Consider the following 20,236-nt stretch of genomic DNA (forward strand, 5'->3'; position numbering starts at 1 on the left):
TTTATGATTAATTCATTGCCTCGTGATTCTTGCGGAATAAAATTGTTCATCAGATATTACCATGATAAAGCCTAGCATTTTAGTACGCACTCTCTTGTTTTTTGTTTGTTTTTCCACACCTAGACAAAGCAGAAGGCGCTCTCCCTCTGTCCCATGAAAAGGGTATTCATCGTTCCATTATGCGAAAGAATAAATAAAAAGAGCGTTGAATGATACCTCGTCGAAAGCTATAATGAAAGACAATAATTTGTCTGCTCTGCTGAGCATGATCTTCCATTTCGGTTTGTTGGCCTATAGGCCTTTCTTCATCTTTCATCGACATTTTCTCCATTGGAGAGGTCATAATGGAACATAATTCTTCAATAAATCCCCAATGTCAATGAACTCGTCAAGCCTGGAAACGGAAGCGCAGGAGTCAACATCAGCTTCCTTTTCCTCGCCATCGAGGCTTGGTTTCCCATCCTCAAAAAAAAAGTTCCATTACGGGTCGGAAAGATATAACCTTTGACAAATCAAATTTTGAACTATTTCCACCCAATCGAAAACTTTAGCCACATTTAGCCACACTTTAAACTGAAGATTATTGATAAATTGAAGAATTCTAATCGTGTTCAGGATAAATTTAGGAGAGCTATACACGTATTTGAAATGATACGTTTTCGCCCGTTAGTCTGTCCTAGACAAGATGAAAAAAGATGAATTTCATATTCGTAACTTGTTTTTATTTTTCAATTCTACGATTGCATGGCAGTTTTCTTCATTTTGTCCATCTCTTCACTCAAATGCGTAACCGAAGGCAAATGTTACATTTTTTTACGAAATTCACTGAAGCTAGTCGTCTGTTCACGAATATCTTAAATTCTCACATACTTATGAAAACTTGTGGTTTTGAATTGATACATCAATGATTAAATTTGGTCTTGACTAAGCTTTCAGGATGCTTCAAAAGTTAAACCTGAGCTGGAAGTTGCGGATGTGAATCTGCTTTGCAGTTAAAGTTTTCTTTGATTCCAAGGTAAGATGATACTTCTCAACCCAAGGAGCAATGAATTTGTAAAAATGAATAAACAAGGCAGTTTAAAGCCACCAAAAAACATGAAGAACTAAAGAAATTGCAACTTCTTTCATCTTTTTATAACTTACCTTTAAGTTTTTGTACATAATTTGGGCTGGTTTTCACAAGGTAAAAACAAACAACTATGATAAAAATCATGAACTATTCTTCAGACCCCTTGTTCTCACTCATTGGTTTCACAATCGGGCAATTAATTATTCTACAACCTCGGGACATTGGGACATATACAACATTGGGTTCATGATATCTATCAAACGTGCCGATTTTTTTCCCCAGAGAGACACAACCTATAAGTAAGGCAGGCTCAGCACAAAGCTTGGATGTTCCAATGAGCAATGGCTTTTAATTAGGGGATGTTAAGTGATAATTTTATAACTTTTGGTTCATATAGGCCAATTTGCGAGGTTGAGTATACGTCATCAAATTAGACCAATTTGATTGGCTGTCAATTTTCGATGAACATTTCAAGGTTTCTAATTAAAGGACAACAGAGATAGTTATTTCTATAAACCACTCTCACATTGGTTTTGGGTTAGATGTTCAAGTTTTAGATGGTTAATGACGGATTTAATACCCCACCCACAACCATGGACTTCCTCATTCCTTAGGCCATTCGAACCAGGACACTAAAGCAAGGAAACGCCACTTTTTTGTGATCACCATACCTTTCCCGCCAAGTCAGGCCTAAACTTATGCTGCTGAAATTTTTGAAAGTCAATTATTGGCATAACTATTGAACAAAATACGTGACTAATATCATTTTCGTTACCATTGATGGTATGTGCTTAAACCAGGCATGTTAATATCCTTGAAATGACTTTAAACATGTCCTAAAGTACAACAACTGAAATATGCCAATTAGGTTTTCTTGATAATGCAAGAATTTGCTCTAAACACAATCAGTCAATACTCTTTGACTAATAATATTATTTGTAGAAAACTGCTTCAGAAACATCTCGACCAAATTTCAACTAATTTGACCTGTTTGTTATGAAACTATGGTTCTCACTCTGGGCATGGCCCTCAATCCAAAATAGACATACTCTAGCTCTGAGCTACATATTGTTCTTTAAACACATATGGATGCTTCATAATCAAAGAATGATAATTTTAAGAGACATGGCACCTGCTTAATTTGACTATTTTGATATTTTGAATGCTTTTGCAAGAAAAACAATTTATTGGAGTCCAAAGTTCAAACTGAGATCTAGTCTACTGTACTTTGGTATTACTCTGTGCCCGTTAAATAATGCCTGCCTTTAATGCAAACTTCCTAATAAGTAGAAATTTAAATTCTACCTACAAACAGATAACTCATTCATTTTTCACCATTGGCTGATGTTTTTTTGTCAAATATGATGTTCATGGGTATTTCATTCATTCTTCTGACTTTCAAAATTAATTCAGAAACATTTAGTATATGGACGGATTTGTATATCAAGGAGATCATTATTTAATTAAAAAACACTTTAATTAAAAAACACGTACTATGTAGTGAGGATAATCTTTTTTATTGAGACTAGAGTTACTGTCCTGATTCAACGCAATGGCGAACTGGCAAACTTGGCGGTCAGGGGAGAGCCGTGTCGTTTCCTCTCTTTAGAGTCCCTGATTCGAATTACGTTTGTGTAGTAGATCCCAAAAGGATCTATCTAGAGCTCTTGACGAGTTGGTGCCAATAGCATTTGCAGAGGAGGAAGTATTTTCGTTGAAGGCCAACTTCTTGACATCATGGAGCTCTATGGGCCCCATAGGCCCTTTATTGACCAACGGTCACAAGGAAAAGCAAAAATACTGGCTGATATTTCAAAGGAAAATTGGCTTTTTCGGAGAAAATTTTCCACCTTCCAATTAGTTGGACATAGTAACAAACACAAATTATATTTCAGTAATGAGCAAGAGTCCCTGAATACACCTAAACGCGCCGCCACGACAGAAAAAGAGGGGGCGACGCAATTCTGCACTCCTCCAGGGCCTTAGGTTCGACTTTCACGTGGGTATTGGTGGTCACCGCCGCAGCTTGTCTCCTCCCATATCTCCGTCGGTTTGCATTCTCACCGATTCTTAGAGAACATGGAAGGAGGAAGAGACGTTAACGGGCCTGCGCTTTAGACCACAGTACCATGACGGAGGAACGGGAGAAAAAATCCGTGACCGGATGCAAGCTACATTTTTCTCCCAATACCTGAAATTGGAAGAATGAGTAGTTGGACTAATGTACCATGGATGTTGCTTGGCCAGACTTAAGGTATGCCACAAAAAACCGTTTGAAAGTGATTGTATCTTTTTCTGTTGACTCATTCATTCATTCAATCTGCTTTGTGACAATGCATCCTACTGGGCTTACTCCTCCTGAAACCATCTTCACACGTGATTAAGTCAACTTTAAAAGGATATAAATCCTCGAACTATCCAACTCGATTCGAACTGTAGTTGAAACGACTTCGTTCTTAGCAAAGAGAAGGTTGCTAGGAAACAATATAGATGCCCTGTCCCTAGGAAACACGAGCTCTTTTGAAATCTGCCATAAAAGAAGGGAGTTATGTATATTTGTAAGTCATTGACAGCTACAGGTGGAGATGCGCTTTGTGCCACTCCACCAGGTCAATCCGCTGTGGAAACTTTTTCTATAACTCGAAACTAAACCTGCGCTCACTCATCATGGTCACTTATTGTTGGTCTAGAAATTGGCCATTATACAACGGGTCATGGGAGTGTGGAATGCTTGCCAAAGGGACCCTAGTTGACAGGGCAGATTTTCATACAGATGTGTATTGTATTGTATTGTATGTTCGTCCATTCCAACACCAAAAGTAGGCGATAAAGGAATATAGGAATAAAAGGTATTGGGTAATAAATAAATAAAGGACTGAGTTGGTACCATCGTCAAGGAATTGACAGGAATGAAAAAGAAAGGAAATAAAAAGCAAATAAAAAGCACAGAACGAAGGAAAGAGCTGGACCAATATGTAATTTACATCGATATTGTGCTTTTGAACTCGGGTCATTTGGGTAGCGTCCGTATTGCCTTCCTGAATTTCCCCAACGAGGGCATCTCCCTGACAGTTTGGGGTAGCAAGTTCCACAGAGAAACTGAGCGCACATTGAATGCATTCTTTCGGGCCTGAGTTCTCGCCAGTGGGGTCCACAATTCTCGTCTCTGTGTGGCCCTAGAGTCTCTTGGCATCATGTCCTCAAGTAAGGAAAACGAAGGCCTATCCCCTAAGCGAAAGTCTGCAAGGCCATGGAGTGCTTTATAGGTCCATATCAAGTCACAATTATTCCTTCGCTCTTCAATTGAAGTCATCCCCAGCTCTATGAGGCGTTGGGAGTAGTCGAGGTCACGGCCAATCCCACCAACATATTTTGTGAAACGTCTTTGAATGGCTTCCATCTTTGCAATATCTTGCCCCAAAACTGGGGTAAATGCAGGATAGCCATATTCAAGTGTGGGTTAAAAAGTAAAAAGTTTAATTAGTACATCCCCCCTTCTTGTGGTAAAGTGCCGCCTTATCATACCCAACAACCTGTTGGCCTTGGAGCACTGCACTGACACATGTTCACTAAATTTCAGACGCGAGTCAATCCAGATACCTAGATCACAATGTGTTTGTTTTAGAGATAGTGCGTCTCCATTTATGGTGTAGTTCTGGGGCACATTTGATTTGCCAAATCTTTGTATCAAACACTTTTTGGAGTTGAAGCTCATTTCGTTGCTTGTGGCCCATCCTTCGAGATTATTCATATCCGCCTGAAGTTTCAATGCATCTCGACCACTAATTATAGAACGGAATAGCCTCACATCATCCGCAAAAAGCCGCAATGACGAGCCATTGGATACATCCATGTCATTCACAAATATTAGGAATAACACAGGGCCAAGGACACTCCCTTGTGGAACCCCGGAAGTGACTTCCAACCAATCAGATACTGCACCCTTGATCAGGACCCTTTGTTTTCTCTGTTCGAGCCAATTTTGGATCCAACCCCATAAATGTCCTTCCACACCGATCCTCCATAGTTTCTCCAGCAGAATATTATGGGGCACTTTGTCGAATGCTTTGGAGCAATCCAAGTGTACCACATCAAGGCAACCTCCGGAATTGAGCACTCGAGCGACTTGATCAACATGTTCCAATAGATTGGTAGTGCATGATCTACCACTACGGAACCCATGTTGTTGTGGAGTGATGAGATCATGTTCATCTAGATAAGATGTCAGTTTTCTTTTAATGAGTCTCTCCATCAGTTTTCCACAGACGGATGTCATCAAAATGGGACGATAGTTCTCTGGCAGTCTGGAATCTTGCCCCTTTGGTATTGGACAGACATTTGCAATTTTCCAATCCAACGGGACCCGCCCATCCAACATTGATTTGTTAAAAATCAGAGACAATGGCCATGCCACCGAATTTCCAAGAAACTTCAGCACACATGAGGAGATGCCATCAGGTCCACGGCTGAAGGAACTTTTCAGATGTCGTATCGCCTCCTCAACTTCAGTAAACGTGAAGTGTACTAAACTCAGAGAAGCACCACCCGTCCTTTTCTTTGGTCTCCGTGTGCAATTTTTTAAAGGGGCGAACACAGAAGCGAACTGATCATTCAAAAGTTCAACCATTCTCATTGGCTCCTCCGTTACCGCCCCTTGGGGAGAGATGAGAGGGCCCACTCTAGGTTTTGTAGCCTTCCTGCTGTTGATATATCGGTAGAATCTTCGGATGTCTCGACATGTGGCCAGCTCATCCTCATAATTACATTTTGAAGCCTCTACCTCCCGCTTAAGTTCCCCTTTCATCTTTTTGAAGGCCTGTAGGCAGTTCCAATCCTTGGTGGCCTTATAACGTTTCCACAATCTATTTTTTCGTCTTATTTTAGCTCTCAGTGTCTTGGTAAGCCAAGGAGGACTTTTCGTCTTTGATTTGCTCCTCAACGGAATATAAGCACTCATTCCATGTGCTATCATGTCTCGGAGCAGTATCCATGAAGAGTCCACCGTACCACTCGATACTATAGTTAGCCAGTCAACTTGGGTCAAAAACGAACAAAATCGGGCCCAGTCTCCCTTTTTGAAGTCCATGTGGAGCACTTCTTCTTCTTCTTCCTGGAACCGAATGTTGACCCCAATTTCCATAATGCAATGGTCGCTTATTGCCATATCCCACCTATAATTGACGTATTCGATGTAATCAACATCATTTGTAAGCACAAGGTCAAGAATATTCCCAGCACTATGCGTTGGCTCCGACACCAATTGCTCAAGGTACCCACTAGACAGGGCTTTCATGAGTTCAAGATCGTCCTGTGAAATCCATAAACGGGAACTCCACTTTACTCCCGGATGATTAAAGTCGCCAACAATTAACGTGTCCCTTGATCTATCGGACAAAAACGCGTTCAGTAATTGGCGGTCACCCAAGTTGGCTGAGGGGGACAAATACGCGCAAAAGATCTCAAGGGAATCAATCCTCAGTCCGCACACACTGGGGTTCTGTACTTCGATGGGGACACACTTGAGTCCTTCCATACAGAGAATGACAACACCACCACCACCACGTCCAAGTTTTGTATCCACTCTATCCTTGCGGCAAAGTAGACGAAAGCCGACGAAATTCAACTCGATGTCCGTGTGCCAAGAATTTAACCATGCCTCAGTAATTAACACTATGTCCGTATCTAGGGGGGATAACAATCCTTGTAGCTCCGTGAACTTATTAACCACACTTCTTGCATTAAGGTACACCAATTTGAGTGTCATATTAAAATGGTTAATGCATGGTACCAGATCTGGTACGAGGAGGATTTGGTTGATCTTCAGCTAGCCTCTTTCTTCTTTCGCAAGTAGTTGAGCTTTTTGTTACGCCACCGGTCCGCGACGTAGGGGTCTTCCTTTTCGAAGTGTCATCGTCCAATCCTTGAGGTTTTGCAGAGTACGTCTTGTCCATGAGAGCAGCATTTTCCTTTGAGTGGGGGTTATCCATGTTTTCTTCACCAAGCCTATCAACATGATCCTCAACCTCCTCACGATCACCGGGGTAGTTTCCGCCATTATTGTCGGAGGCCGTTCCATCCCCCTCCGAAAACGTTTCAATACCAGATGGAATGGTCTCTTTTTGCGCCAACCGAAAGTTATTACTTCCATAATCGACGCCAGCCATCGGGCAGGATGCCCTAAGATGATTTTGATTCCCACAAAGGTAACATTTTTTAATCTGGTCCTTGTGCCAAATCTTGATTTTCCACTTGTTGACTTGTAAAAATGTGGGAATCTCCCTCCCCCTTAATTCGAACTCTAACACGCATATGGCCACTGCCAATACCAGCAAATCGTGGGTCACTTTCACTTCCAAACTTCTCGACCGTCAAATCCGACAGTGGTATGGCAAATGATTCCATTGCTTTCAACAAGTCCTTGCCCTCTACCTCATGAGGCACATGGAATAGCCTGATGAAAGATCGTTGAGCTCCACCCCCCCGAATCGAGCATGTCCATTTTCGATTACCGTACTGGCGTCGGAACTCCACATTATCTCCAAAGCGCTTGGAAACTAACACTTCGCTCTTGGTTACAATAGTGACAACATTCGTAGCTTTTCCAACACCAATAATCCTCTCGATTTCATTGGGGGAGATCTTCATATCACCAAAGATGAAATCCGCCACTACTTGAGAGGAAACCCTTTCCCCTTCCTTATCACAACTGAGGTCGATAGTTAGTGGTGGGAATTTCCGACGAGCCACTTCTGCATATGAATTTCCGCCAATCTGTTCATATCGAGCGGAAGTTTCTTTCTCCCTGGGCCCAGGACTCGGGCTCCCCTTATCGGGCGGACTTGGAGCCATGGGTATTGAGAAGATGTGTCGGATAAAAAGGTCAATATAATATGTGACGCTCAAAACAGGGTATTCACTAAGATTTATTTTAGCCTGTAAAACTACAGATCCTGAATTATATACTAGATTTCGTATGTTACTTTAACGTTTTTTTGCAACTCATGTCTGTAACTTTTGGAACTTCGAAAAATGATATTGATGTGAAAATTATTTGATTGTTATTCTTTCAATATACATGGTTGCTGAAATTTGCTACTGAACTTTATTTGGGCGTTAAAGGATCCTTCCAAAACTTTTTAGAGCACATGCAACTGCGGTTGAACTATTCCCTAAAGCCAAAATGATGTTTGGCTCAATGATAGTTAGTTGAAATTAATTTAACATATTTTTCTTCAAAGACTTTTTATGTTTTATTCATTAAGGACTCGCTCAATCGGCCCTTTATTTGGTAGAGGCTGACTCACAAAGCGCCCTCTGAAGTGCAAACCCTCAGCCATATTACGTGTAGCGTATGAGGGCTATTCCTTTTTAAGTTAGACCCATTTTGAGCAACAAAGGGCTTCATTGGGGATCAGTATCTGCTTAAATTCTAATTCTTTCTTCATCTTCATTTGCCCAGTCAGGAGCTGGAACCCGTCTTGGACGAGGCTGCCACCTGCCCCATCGAAACGATCTCTGTGGATCTGTACGACGTCCGGGGGAGGTCGAACTTGCTGATGATGGATCACTACTCTGGCAATGCCACTAAGGGCCGCCCCCTCAAGCCCCTTACTAAGGGACAACGTGTTCACATCCAGGACGTTACGGACAAATCATGGAGTTTTGGTTCTGGCATCTTGATTGACTTCCTCCCTAATGGTCGCTCATCATGCCAAGTCATGACAGAGGCGGGAGTTTACCGCTGCAAAAGGAACCACCTCCCCCAAACGCCCCCTCACCCGCTTCCGCCTCGCCCACGCCAATGCTTGTCACGGTTCCCTCTTCTCCACCACGGCCACGAAGGTCGGTACGCCTTAAAACCCGTCGTGTCCTGGGCCATGGAGTGCGGAAGCACTGTAGTGGAAACCCTCACCCAACCTCGCTAGAAGACGTTCTTGTCTTTGTCTTTACTTGAGCAATCTTACCTCAGTGGTACCCACAACATAAAAGATGAGTTTGCTCAAATGCCGAGATTATTAGTTGCTCTTTTCTTTGTTAAAATAACACAAGGATATTACAATCCTTAAATAACGTAAACATTGTGTTACACCATGAATGTAGCCATTGGATGGATATGTTCACGAGAGTTCAAATTGAGGCTAAACAAGATGGAATAGGAGGTTAATAATTTGATCAGTGTCGTAAAAAATTGAGAGTAATAATGAAAAACATCATAATGAAAATTTAAAAAAAAAAACTGAAGCTTTATTGCTAGTAGGGCACAATAAGGAAAACCAATCAGCATTGCTCACATTGATGTTAATTTTGCCACTTTTCTTCTGTTGGAAGAGGCTTTTCCTGATCTTTTTCGAGCCAGGTGAATATTATCGTTCAGCATGGTAACCTTGTTTTTTATCATAACATTAAAGAACTTTTCCCCAACCATAGGGATAAAATCAAGGAAACAATGGCCTTGGTTGCAAAAATGGTTTAAACACGACAACACAACAGGACATTCCATGGCACGAGTCATGAAAACTTCAACAAAAACTATCCTGTGGTCACTCATGGACAAAAATAATTGTTCGGTTTCTTTGTCATCAAAAATCAAGCATTGTAATTGAAGACAGCAGAGGCAGGTCATATGGATGAGATCGGATGGTGTCATGAGGCCTCCTCGGTTGACTTGATCGGTGAATTCCTTGCTAGCCAATTTAAAATCACTTAAGCAATTGTCAAAGACATCTTCAAACTGGATGGAGGGCGGGCCTTGGGATTGAATAACCAATTCATAAAAATCTTCACACTTCTTAACCTTCAAAAGGCACCTTGATATAAACCCAGCTACGTAGAAAATTATACCCTCTTGTTCCTTGAAGTCTGTGGACGAAATAGGTTCTGCAGGAAGGGCAGCCAGTAAAATCCGGACACTCTCTTTAATCTCCTCTCCATTGGTAGCATCGGTTTGAAGTGCGCATTGGACATCCACCAGATCCAAACCAGAATACTTCACCAGGGACTCGACTCGTATCTTCTTTTCCGCTTCAAGAAACTGCCTCACCGATAAAAAGAAGTTCCCACCTGTAAATCAAACAAAAACTGATGGTGCAAAGGAGTTCCTCAAGTAGTCACTTTTAACCTTTACTCACCCGATAATTGTCGATACCATGAAAACCGCCGTTCTAGCGGGTCGGAATTGATTTTGCCAGGTAAAACATACGAGAGCCTTCTTGTTGACAAGAGATATCGTGATAAGGCGATGAGCGATGTCACAGTCTTACTCAATGCAAAAAATGTTTCCTTGGTCAGGCCGGGCAGTTTTGAATCCTTCCAGTCTCGAATCCACGTCGCAAATTCCGAGAGAAAGTTCAGAGAATCTTGATTTTCAAAATCTATTGGCTTTCGTCGATCGTCCCTTAATCGCACATGAGCATAAGTGTCTTTAACATTGACACGATTCCAAAATCCTCTGATAAGCTCCAGAAAATTCGCTGTTTCTTTCCAATGATCTCTGCCATGTCTTGAAAAGTACTTGAGCGCTTGAATGGTTGAGTCGTGGAAACAGGAATCGGCCAATAAGACATTGGTCTCTTCAATCGACTTGGGTCCCAAGACTTTATCTGAAAGCTTGTAGGCATACCGCACAGCATTGGCACACTCCTGGTGATACAGCTCTCGCAAATGATGAAAAGAGGCAGACATTGGAATACCATCAAATGGTGGGCACTGGAAGGTCTTCTTGTTCACTAGATTGTTATAAATGTTCTTGAATAGATGCACCGAGTCAAACATTAAGAATATTTTTGACTCCTCCTTGAATGGGTTAGCAATGCTTTCCATCATTTCTCCGCCTGATATGTCAGCAAAACACTTTCGGTTGGCCGAGTGAGCATCTGAGATGGTGGCCACTACGTCAAATCCTAGCTCTGTAACGAGCTTCAATACTTTGAGATACCATTTTTCTATGACCTGAGCACTAATCTTCTTAGACACTGGGACCATGGCCACCACATCATGAAAACTTCCTGCCACTGATTTAACCATGAAGCAGAGCAATGTTTTTGTAGGGTCCCCATTTTCAAGTCCCAGAAGCTTTCCTTGGTGGTACTCGACCTTTTGGGAGGCATACACCTCATCAAACAGAATAGCCAGGATTTTCTCACGATCCGATAGTGCTTCAAATCTGGCACTGAGATAAGTTCGAGTGGTTTCGGGTAACCCAGTTGTTACCAAGCTCACCGATGAGCAGATTCTTCGCAAGTAACGAATTGAAGGAAGGCATAACAACCCGTCTCTCAGAAGGTGTTTATACAGAGTGGGGGAAATATTTTCCCAATGTAGGGCGAGAGAAATGAGAGATGCTTGGTATCGTCTTGCTTTGGGTGGCTTCAAAGAGAGCAGCATTCATTTGAGAGCAAAGAAAAGATAGGCAGGCGGAGATATTGTTGTCTGTGAAGTATTCTTCATCAAGGATGCTATCGATGCCTCTGATCTGGCTTGTGACGATATCACTTGGGCTGCCAATCCGTTGGCCACATTCACTTTGAGACTTCAAGTATGAGAGAATGTTGAGGACTTCTGAACAAGATTTGATCTGTGGCATAATGGTGATATGCTTAACAACAGAGGGTTGAATGTTGAGGACTTCTGAACAAGATTTGATTTGTGGCATAATGGTGATATGCTTAACAACAGAGGGTTGAATGTTGAGGACTTCTGAACAAGATTTGATTTGTGGCATAATGGTGATATGCTTAACAACAGAGGGTTGAATGTTGAGGACTTCTGAACAAGATTTGATTTGTTGCATAATGGTGATATACTTAACAACAGATGGTTGAATGATGGCATCTCCTTCAAATATATTAAAGTTAAGATCCTTATCTATCACCACACTGAACGCAATTGTTGGTGCTCCTGAAAGTAAGAGAAAGTAATTCAGAGTGAGTAATTTAATTAGCAAGTAAATCGAGTGTAAAACACAGGCTTTCAAGGTTTTAATCTTTTGTTCCATGTCAAAAAGCATATCTTACCTGACGCTGTGTGAATCAAGTAAATAAACTCGAAGGATTGCTCGAGATCTGGGACGTATATATCTTTGAAGGAATGCAAGTGGAGTCTAACTTGCCTTTCAAGTCGTCCAAGGAAGATACCTCGTCTGCTTGCATAAGATTATTATTCAGATTCCAGATGTCTTGGTTGCTCTTGGCTAGCCTATTTTTCGACAAACTCTTTGATGATCTTGGTGTGGTGCTTGGCTTGGAGAGGTATGCAGGCCCAGGAAACTTGCTAGGGATTACATGGGACTTGAGGATTCTCTTCTTAAGCGGGCCCTCGGCATATTTAGACTCCGATTCAAAATCTTCAGGCTTGAAATGTTTTGAGCACACCACAGCATTCTGAATGTTGATTGGTTTACCTTCTGCAACATCGATATGAATTAATTTAATTAAATGAAACGATCAACACCACTAGAGAACAGAGTTCCCAATTATTTACCCAACCATGAATTTCCGCCTGAGGTACTCTCTCAATTTGTCTACCTTGGGAAACCCTTCCATTTAGCTGAAATTCAGAATAGGCAGTCATTCCAACGACAGGCAATAACAACTAGATGCAGAATGAAAGACTTTGACACCATTGAAAAACATAAATTCAAAAGCTAAGCATCCTCGTCCATATTCCAATGATTGGTGCAAGAGACTTGAAACAGTTTTAACTTTGTTAGTTGGGCTATCAGGTGATTATACTTGGGGGACTTTCTTAACGCGTAAGACATGTCATTTATAATATACATTGCATGAGCATGAACCTTTCTCTTTTTGTTCGTTAGTTAGTATTATTGGTCACTGCATTAGAATACGTTGTGTAGTATCGATTTTGCTCCTCTGAAAAATAAATCCTACATTGATTTTTGCCTAAAGTTTTTTTCGCTCTTTCGAAAACGTGTACAAAATGATAATCTTTGAAAGTATTTACTTAATAACTTGGAAGTATTTCCAAATATTTAGCCTCTTCTGAAATACTTACTATGTAAAGGCACTATATGCTCCTTTTCCTAGCGGCTTTTACATCTAAACTTTACATGTTTTCCTAGTCTTGGCTAAGGATTGTTGAGGATTCACAACAATGACACCGTAAGACATGACGGAAAAACAATAATAAAAGTGATCAAGCTCATTCGAAAAGCCGTTTGGCCAGATTCCGCCACGTTTAGACAGTTTCGACTGAATTGCAAATTAAACACTTTATTAGCAATATCCATAGTCCACTTCACACCAACTGTTTTCTAGAGACGACGTTGGTTTGGTATGGTAAACCAAAATTATCTACAAAAAAACTGCATTTGAGTTTGTATGTGTTTTCTCTGAAACACAACATGTTTTATTAATTTTGGATTTAGTGTCGGGTGAAGGCATTTTTCTGTAAAAACATGTAGCTGGCAGAAAATTGGCTTAGATCTAAGGGAGATCCAAGTAAATGTTTCTACTAAAACTTAAATTTCCTCAGTTCTTATTTCGCCATTTAGGGCACCTTTTTCTTCCTCCTCAACAACTGATATAACCGTCCATAACTATTTTTTTACTGCCGCTATAAGCTACGACTGTTTCAGGTGATCATCAGTAGCCTTAAACAACTTTTTCCTTCTGACAATTCTGAGTTACTTTGTGGTTAGTTCCGCTGCCTGGCTCTATGGGGACGTTTAGGGAAGCTCTGGCAGGGTCATTTGTTTCCTGGTACCAGTGCCAGTGATGAAAGTTTTGGGCTTCAAGCCCGTTTTTGAGAGGCTGACACTTCCTTCATTTCACGGTACAATGAGGAAAGATCAGCTTCGTTAAAGCTAGTTTGAAGTGACAAATTCGCATCACTGACACTGACGTCGGTGGATCATAAACCGCACGTCAATCGACTGGTAGAATAGAATGGCCCCAAGCACAAGAACAATCAGCTAAGTTAGAACGTCTTCTGGCGAGGTTTCGAGACTCACAACTTAAGAGCCCGCTCCAGTACTTCCGAACTCCATGCCTGGGCCTGATGTTTTAGACAATGCGAGAAAACGTCCAATATGCAATTAGACAGTCCACTTGCAGTTCTCCTAGGTCGTAACAGGTCAAAAACGCCAGATGACCCCCCCCCCCAAATAAAAAAAAACGCCAGAAAAAACGCCAGATATTCTCTTAGTATTCTAGGGCACTTCAATGTACAATTAGATGCTTTTCTGCATTATAATCCCTAAACAACACACAAATTTGAAGTGACAGCTTCCATATGACAGCTTTGATGTGACACGCTGTTTCTGGGTAGTCATGACCATTTTCAGGGTGATGACATTATCAACTCGTAAATCCTGCAGAATAGGTTTGTTGTAACCATATGTAGAGACATGGAGCATTTTTTTTTTTACTTAGGCACTTAGTTGTATTTTGACATGGTAACTAAAGATTTCGAAAAGTAACAATTCGCTTTGACCACTAATATCATTTTCTCGTACACCAAATTCTTTGTTTTTTTTGACACCATATAGTTGTGATTCGTGAACTTCTGGGGAAGGACCTCTGAGAAATGATGAGAAATGAATCCGGAAACACGTAAATAAACGAATGGTTTCCTGCACGATTAGCACATTTACTAAAAATTCCGATATATTTTCTTTAGATTATCATTGCTTGACTTGCAAAAAAGTCTTCAGAGCGTTAAGTGGATTGGGATACCACGGATCGAAAAAGTGTTGCCCAAATCCTTGTAATCGAGACCATGCCCACCAATTGGTCACAAAGAATTTTCCTTCTTTGGATGAGGCAAAGGCTTGGATTGTGGCACAAGAACTAGACAAAACCCATTCAATAACCCACTCTAGAAAGAGCAATGTGCTTCATAAATGTCGCCATTGGCGAAATACTGATTTAGCCGCAAATAGTAAGTCTGTAGTCCTTGCAAAGCAGCAACGAGCCAGAACGCCAATCACATCGTATGCTTGCCCAAGTTTTTTGAATGTAAACCAAATTGTACTTTGCGTTTGCACCAACACCAAAAATTTGTGCAGTGGGCGGGAGACAGTTTTTCAGGTCAGAGGATGCCTCACTCATTCCCATGAGCCCGAATTGCGCTTTCAGCGGGTCTCCAGGGTCACGAAGGAGTTTCTCATTTCATTGTTGACCGTTTGGGTGCCCAAAAAGGATATTCTTGCTCGCTATTGCTCACCGGAGAGCTATGACCATTGAGATTATAAGATAATAACTTTGAAGGACCTTACAAACTTTGAGCGATTGTACGTAAACCAAGGGGAAATTGATTTGAAGAATTTATGCATCTAACTGGATGATAAGCCAATATTCCAAGTTCCCCACAACTATATGTATGGACGGAACCCACAACACGAATCGCTCAAAATATCATCTCATTTCATTTTTGGTATTAGGTATGGATGGCATCATGTTCATTAATGGTTCTGCAAAATTATTCTAATTCTCTTCTTTTATTTCAGATGCCAGAGGAGAAGGTGTTCCAATTCTTCAAATGGTAACAGACTCAGAGTCAAAGGAGACCATTCAGCCAGCAATTCGTGTTTTGAATAATCTTGCCCCTTTGGCTTCAGCCAAAACCAAAGTATTGATGTCTGACATGGCAGCGTGTTATGCAAATGCGTGGAAAGAAGAGCTTCCCCATCATCCCATTCAACCGATGAAGTGCGCTTGGCACATTGAATCCGCTTGGAAGAAGAATCTTCTTCCTCATGATGAGGAATTGTACCGTAAACTTTGTCAACTACGACTTTTGACCAACGTTGACGAGTTTAACACAATTTATCGAAAACTGGAACATGACTAGGTACGTGTATTTTAATCAAAACTCTGGGTGAACGCGTAAAAAACAATTATAGCATTGCTTTCACAAACGAAAAAAAACATATTATATCTAATGAATATCATTATGTTGCCCGTGCCTAATGGCATCATAGTATAGCCAATTTGCAATTGTGTTTGACCTCAATAAATCTCAAGAAAGAAAGATGGGTTCTTGTTTCATTGCGCTTAATATTGCATAATTTTTCCACTAGAGTAACAAGACAAAGAGCTGGGAATATATTTCTCAAAACTACGGACCTGGTGGCGTGAAAGCCCCTCCTGAAGAATGGGCACGATGCTATAGCAATGGGGCAAATAGCTACAAATCTTGGCATTGAAAGGTAAGTCTAAAACAAAATGTATTGCAAATTGCTGATAAACGTACTTTTTTCAGATATCATCGAACCATCAAAGACAATGGAGTAAGAAGATCGGATCGTATTGATCAATTGTGTGACCGGCTTCAAAAAGTCGAACGTTTATTTCAAAGAAAAGAAGCTATGATCAGAGCCAAGATTCGAGGAGATTTCCAGCTATCGGCGGCCCAAAGCTTATTCCGCAGGCAACATCCGAATGACTTCGAATTGTCTCTGTACATTTTAAAAGTTGTCGAGGGCCAATATCATTTAAAAAAGTACGAACGTCCTGCAGGAGTAGGAGCAATTGTCGCTCAATATGAGCTTAAGCCAAGTCTTTTCAAATGCACTCTTCCATTGTGTCAAGTAACTTGCAATGTTTGCCCAGTCTCAAGCCCTTGTGCCCATCACTTGCAATGCACTTGCCTACATTATGCACGGAAACGATCTTGCAAGCAAATGCATGTGGTTGCCATGCAAACCAACAACCTTCGACAAGCTGAAAAATGCAATGACCTGAACGAATCTAGCCCGAACTCAATCAACGCGAGCCATCCCACTACTGGTGATGAGGAGTCCGATGGCAAAACCGAAGTAAGTTCTGATCAAATTTAGCTTGATTACTATGCTGTTTGACAGTCATTTTTTATAATTTCAGTTGGCAATAAACTTCGTTTTACGTGTTTTCAGGTTGAGGAACCAGTTAGAACAAGGGAAGACCTGCAAGCTGAAGCCAACAACACAGAAAGCGAGGCTATTCAGGTTAGCGATAAGGTCAACGATGGCTTAGTTTTTTTTCACGTTTTACAGGGTATGGCTTCTACATGGTGCATGGTTGCAGCGTTACATTTTTAATAGGTATCTAAGGATTGATTTATCTTATACAATACTCAACCAATTACAATGAAACTTGAGATCTAAATTGATTGGGAGATATTTCGTATCATCTATTCAATTTAACATCCATTAGAGTTTTAATCACTTTTGCAAGACGAGGTCAGAATCGGCCAAAAACTTGAAAGGTTTTGAAAGTGAAACGCCGAACGCCTTGCACCCTGTATTTGAGGGCATATGAAGCAAAAATCATATGAAATGATACTAATAAGTAATGTTGAATCTGATTTATTCTGTTACCAATTTTCCAATCAAAAGCATGTAAAATCCTTTTAAGGATTTGGATTGAATGATTTTAACCCAAACTCTACGCAAATCATAACTACTAATATATATATACATATCTTTAAACTGCTCGACGATTTTACTTAAATCAATTTCAAACTTACCTTGAAGTAAACATAATATCTTTCCTTTCACTGAAACTATCAGCTTTTAAATTTACAGAACTTCAAACTAAGAACAAGGAAATTGATGGCCAAAATTGAATACCAATTGGGTAAAGTGAACCCAAGCGATGGAGAAGAGATCTTAGAGAAACTGGAGCAAGTCAGCAAGGCCACGAAATAAAAAATGAATATGGATATGTTCCCCAAGAATGACAACAAAAGAAGAAGGGAAAAGTGCGGGACATTTTTTCCTCGAAGAATGAAGAAGAAGAAAACAGAAACTCAAGCCTCAAATCCTCAAATTTGTTTAAATCATGAACTCATTGAAGAATGTTTAATTTGCAATGTTGAAGCCAATTGTTGGATTTATTTGATATCCATGAATCCTGACCGGGTTTTCCAAAGAGTAAAAATGATGCAAATTGATCAAGAAGCATTCATGAAAAAGTACGAAACAGCTTGCACAATTTGGCGATGTTCTCATTGTTTAGTTTTGACTAACCTTGAGCGAAATATTTCTGGATTCGTTGGATGCGATATTTGCCAACTCTGGTATCACAACTCGTGCATGGGATACTGCCCTGAAGAACAAGATGGAGACACCAGCACCTGGAATTGCTTGAAATGCCGAGAAATTGTACCTCGCTCTTTGACTTGTGACTGAAGTTATGGTTTTTATTTTTTATGTTCGCACCTTGCTCTTTGACTTTCCATTAGATGTACGTTTTTTGTTAATAATGTTCTCAAGCCTCTAACCTACTGGACAGAAGTTATTTTTGTTTATTGCGATCTCATTATACTTAAAAATTCTATGTTCAAGTAAAAAGATGCATCTATTGGAATTTTCACTTTTGGACCTTCCATGTTTAATACTTCCTCAAAGTACAACACTTTGAAATAATGTTCTTATTACTTATCTCGGTGGTAAACTGTAAATAAAAGAATTCGTATAATATTTATCAGGACTCTGACCCATAAACAAGCGGAATGGGTGATACATTACCAACCGAGTTTTTTGTTGATTTTCTCGTTTCAACAACTCCCTGAAAAGAGTCATGATTGCCAAGAAACAGCTGTCACATCAAAGCTGTCATATGGAAGCTGTCACTTCAAATTTGTGTGTTGTTTAGGGATTATATTTTCTGCATGAGTTGAATTTCCTGGCCTTCCGTTAACTATTTGTGTCATACACAGAACTTGCTGTCACCAATGACTAATATAACCAGACATTTTAAGATAGTGGAGTGTAAATTAGCAGACTTGAAGATAATTTACCCTACTCTGTGGATTTCACATTCAACTACTTTGAAACACTGCGTCTCATAGATCAAAACTATGGTTCATAATTTTTGGTGGATGTAGAGGTGTACTATTTGAAGATTTTTCACACATAAAAATGTGAGTGACGAGGCATCTGCCGAAAATCGTAGCCCACCTTCAAGCATCTTAGAATCTATGACAGAAAAAGTTTTTCAACTCTGGAAGCTTTCATCGTAGCCCTGCACGTTTGTCTATAGTTTGGTTTTTCGACAGAGGGGGAACAGGATGGGGACATTATTGTAATGCTGAAACAAGTGAAAACTGTGTTAATTTGGCCATACCTTGATTCCAGCGGAAAAGTACATCGCCGTTGGGTCCAACATGGTGCCACATCTTATGGATTTATTGAGAAAGCAGCCGTGAAACAATGATTGCCACTGAAGTTGAAAACCTCTATTGAAACAGTAATGCATGTATTCTATTTGCACTACACTTATAGGTTTGTTACTTCTAGAGAGATGAATTGATGATCATACAAGTGATGCATGATTCAAAATTCAAACGCGTCAATTTGCGCCCAAAAGTGTGCTATACACTCATCAATTGCTCTGAAGTATGAAACTGAAAGTGCAATGAGATAAAATTGCCAAGGCACAACTTGCCTTCTTTCAAAACATCCTCAAAGCTTTGGAAAAATAAGCCAATTCCTTTGATATTTGGGTCAAAAACGCTCAAAGTTGGTAAAAAACGCCACTAACCCGCCTAAATCAACTTATCCGTCAATGTTGAAAATTTTCCGCCGCATAAAGTTCAAAAGGGCCAGAAAACCGCCACGTTTATCTTCCCAGGTAAAACAAAAATTTCCCCGCCAGACAGAATCTAAAAACGCCAGAAGTTGCAAAATCTGGCGGGCTAAACCGCCATCTGACAGCACTGACAGCACTGTCCAGTTGGGCGTCGGACATTCGATAGTGGATGTTGTAAAGATCTTGAATCTAACTAGGGCCCTTGAACCACTCGATCTCGCATAGCGCGAGGAAAAATGCGAACATTTGCCTTCATCAGCTGGTACATAAATTTTGGTGTACAGTGACTCATGCTTTTTCATCCGCCAGCGTGGCCAGATTCAGAGTGAGCTTGTCACTGATAGCGTTCGTTGAAGGCCCAGCGATTGTAGGTCGTTGCTACTGATCAGGCAGTCACCCTCCTCTTTTTTGGTGTAAAGAGTTGTTGACTTAAAGTCCATTTTCTTTTGCACTGAGGTCGGGCCAATGCGACATCTAGTACTGATGGGGATCAAACAAAAAATCACCGGAGGTTGCAAGTAGGGCTGCCAATCTACATTTTCAATGGCATACGGCATTACTAGCGGAAAATCGAAAACCCGTTAGTTATTCACAAAAAGTAACCCTGATGTTTCTCCGATCATACCAGGGTCACCTT

General features: G+C 40.6%; 2 protein-coding genes across 4 annotated transcripts; one reads left to right on the forward strand and one right to left on the reverse strand.

Annotated features, from left to right (window-relative positions):
• Positions 1-9,288: 9,288 nt before the first annotated feature.
• LOC131891239 (uncharacterized) lies at positions 9,289-11,555 on the reverse strand. Its single transcript, XM_059240762.1, has 2 exons — positions 10,198-11,555; positions 9,289-10,129 (listed from the first exon to the last, which is right to left on the reverse strand). Exons 1-2 carry the CDS (start codon positions 11,450-11,452, stop codon positions 9,357-9,359), a joined length of 2,028 nt encoding a protein of 675 aa, XP_059096745.1. The 5' UTR covers positions 11,453-11,555; the 3' UTR covers positions 9,289-9,356.
• A 3,017-nt stretch (positions 11,556-14,572) lies between these two features.
• On the forward strand, positions 14,573-18,483 carry LOC131891240 (uncharacterized). Of its 3 annotated transcripts, none has more exons than XR_009374378.1 (7): positions 14,573-14,637; positions 14,705-15,467; positions 15,534-15,877; positions 16,107-16,235; positions 16,289-16,844; positions 16,909-17,012; positions 17,592-18,483. XR_009374378.1 is itself a non-coding variant. In XM_059240764.1 (7 exons), exons 4-7 carry the CDS (start codon positions 16,201-16,203, stop codon positions 17,712-17,714), a joined length of 786 nt encoding a protein of 261 aa, XP_059096747.1. In that variant the 5' UTR covers positions 14,573-14,637; positions 14,705-15,467; positions 15,534-15,877; positions 16,107-16,200; the 3' UTR covers positions 17,715-18,482. The 3 variants fall into 3 exon arrangements, 2 of the variants coding, with proteins under 2 accessions (XP_059096747.1, XP_059096748.1); XM_059240764.1 differs by having other exon boundaries at positions 16,941-17,012; positions 17,592-18,482; XM_059240765.1 differs by having other exon boundaries at positions 14,611-15,467; positions 16,941-17,012; positions 17,592-18,482.
• Positions 18,484-20,236: the final 1,753 nt, after the last annotated feature.

The sequence above is a fragment of the Tigriopus californicus genome, chromosome 12, assembly GCF_007210705.1.
Source record: "Tigriopus californicus strain San Diego chromosome 12, Tcal_SD_v2.1, whole genome shotgun sequence".
Lineage (NCBI taxonomy): Eukaryota > Metazoa > Arthropoda > Copepoda > Harpacticoida > Harpacticidae > Tigriopus > Tigriopus californicus.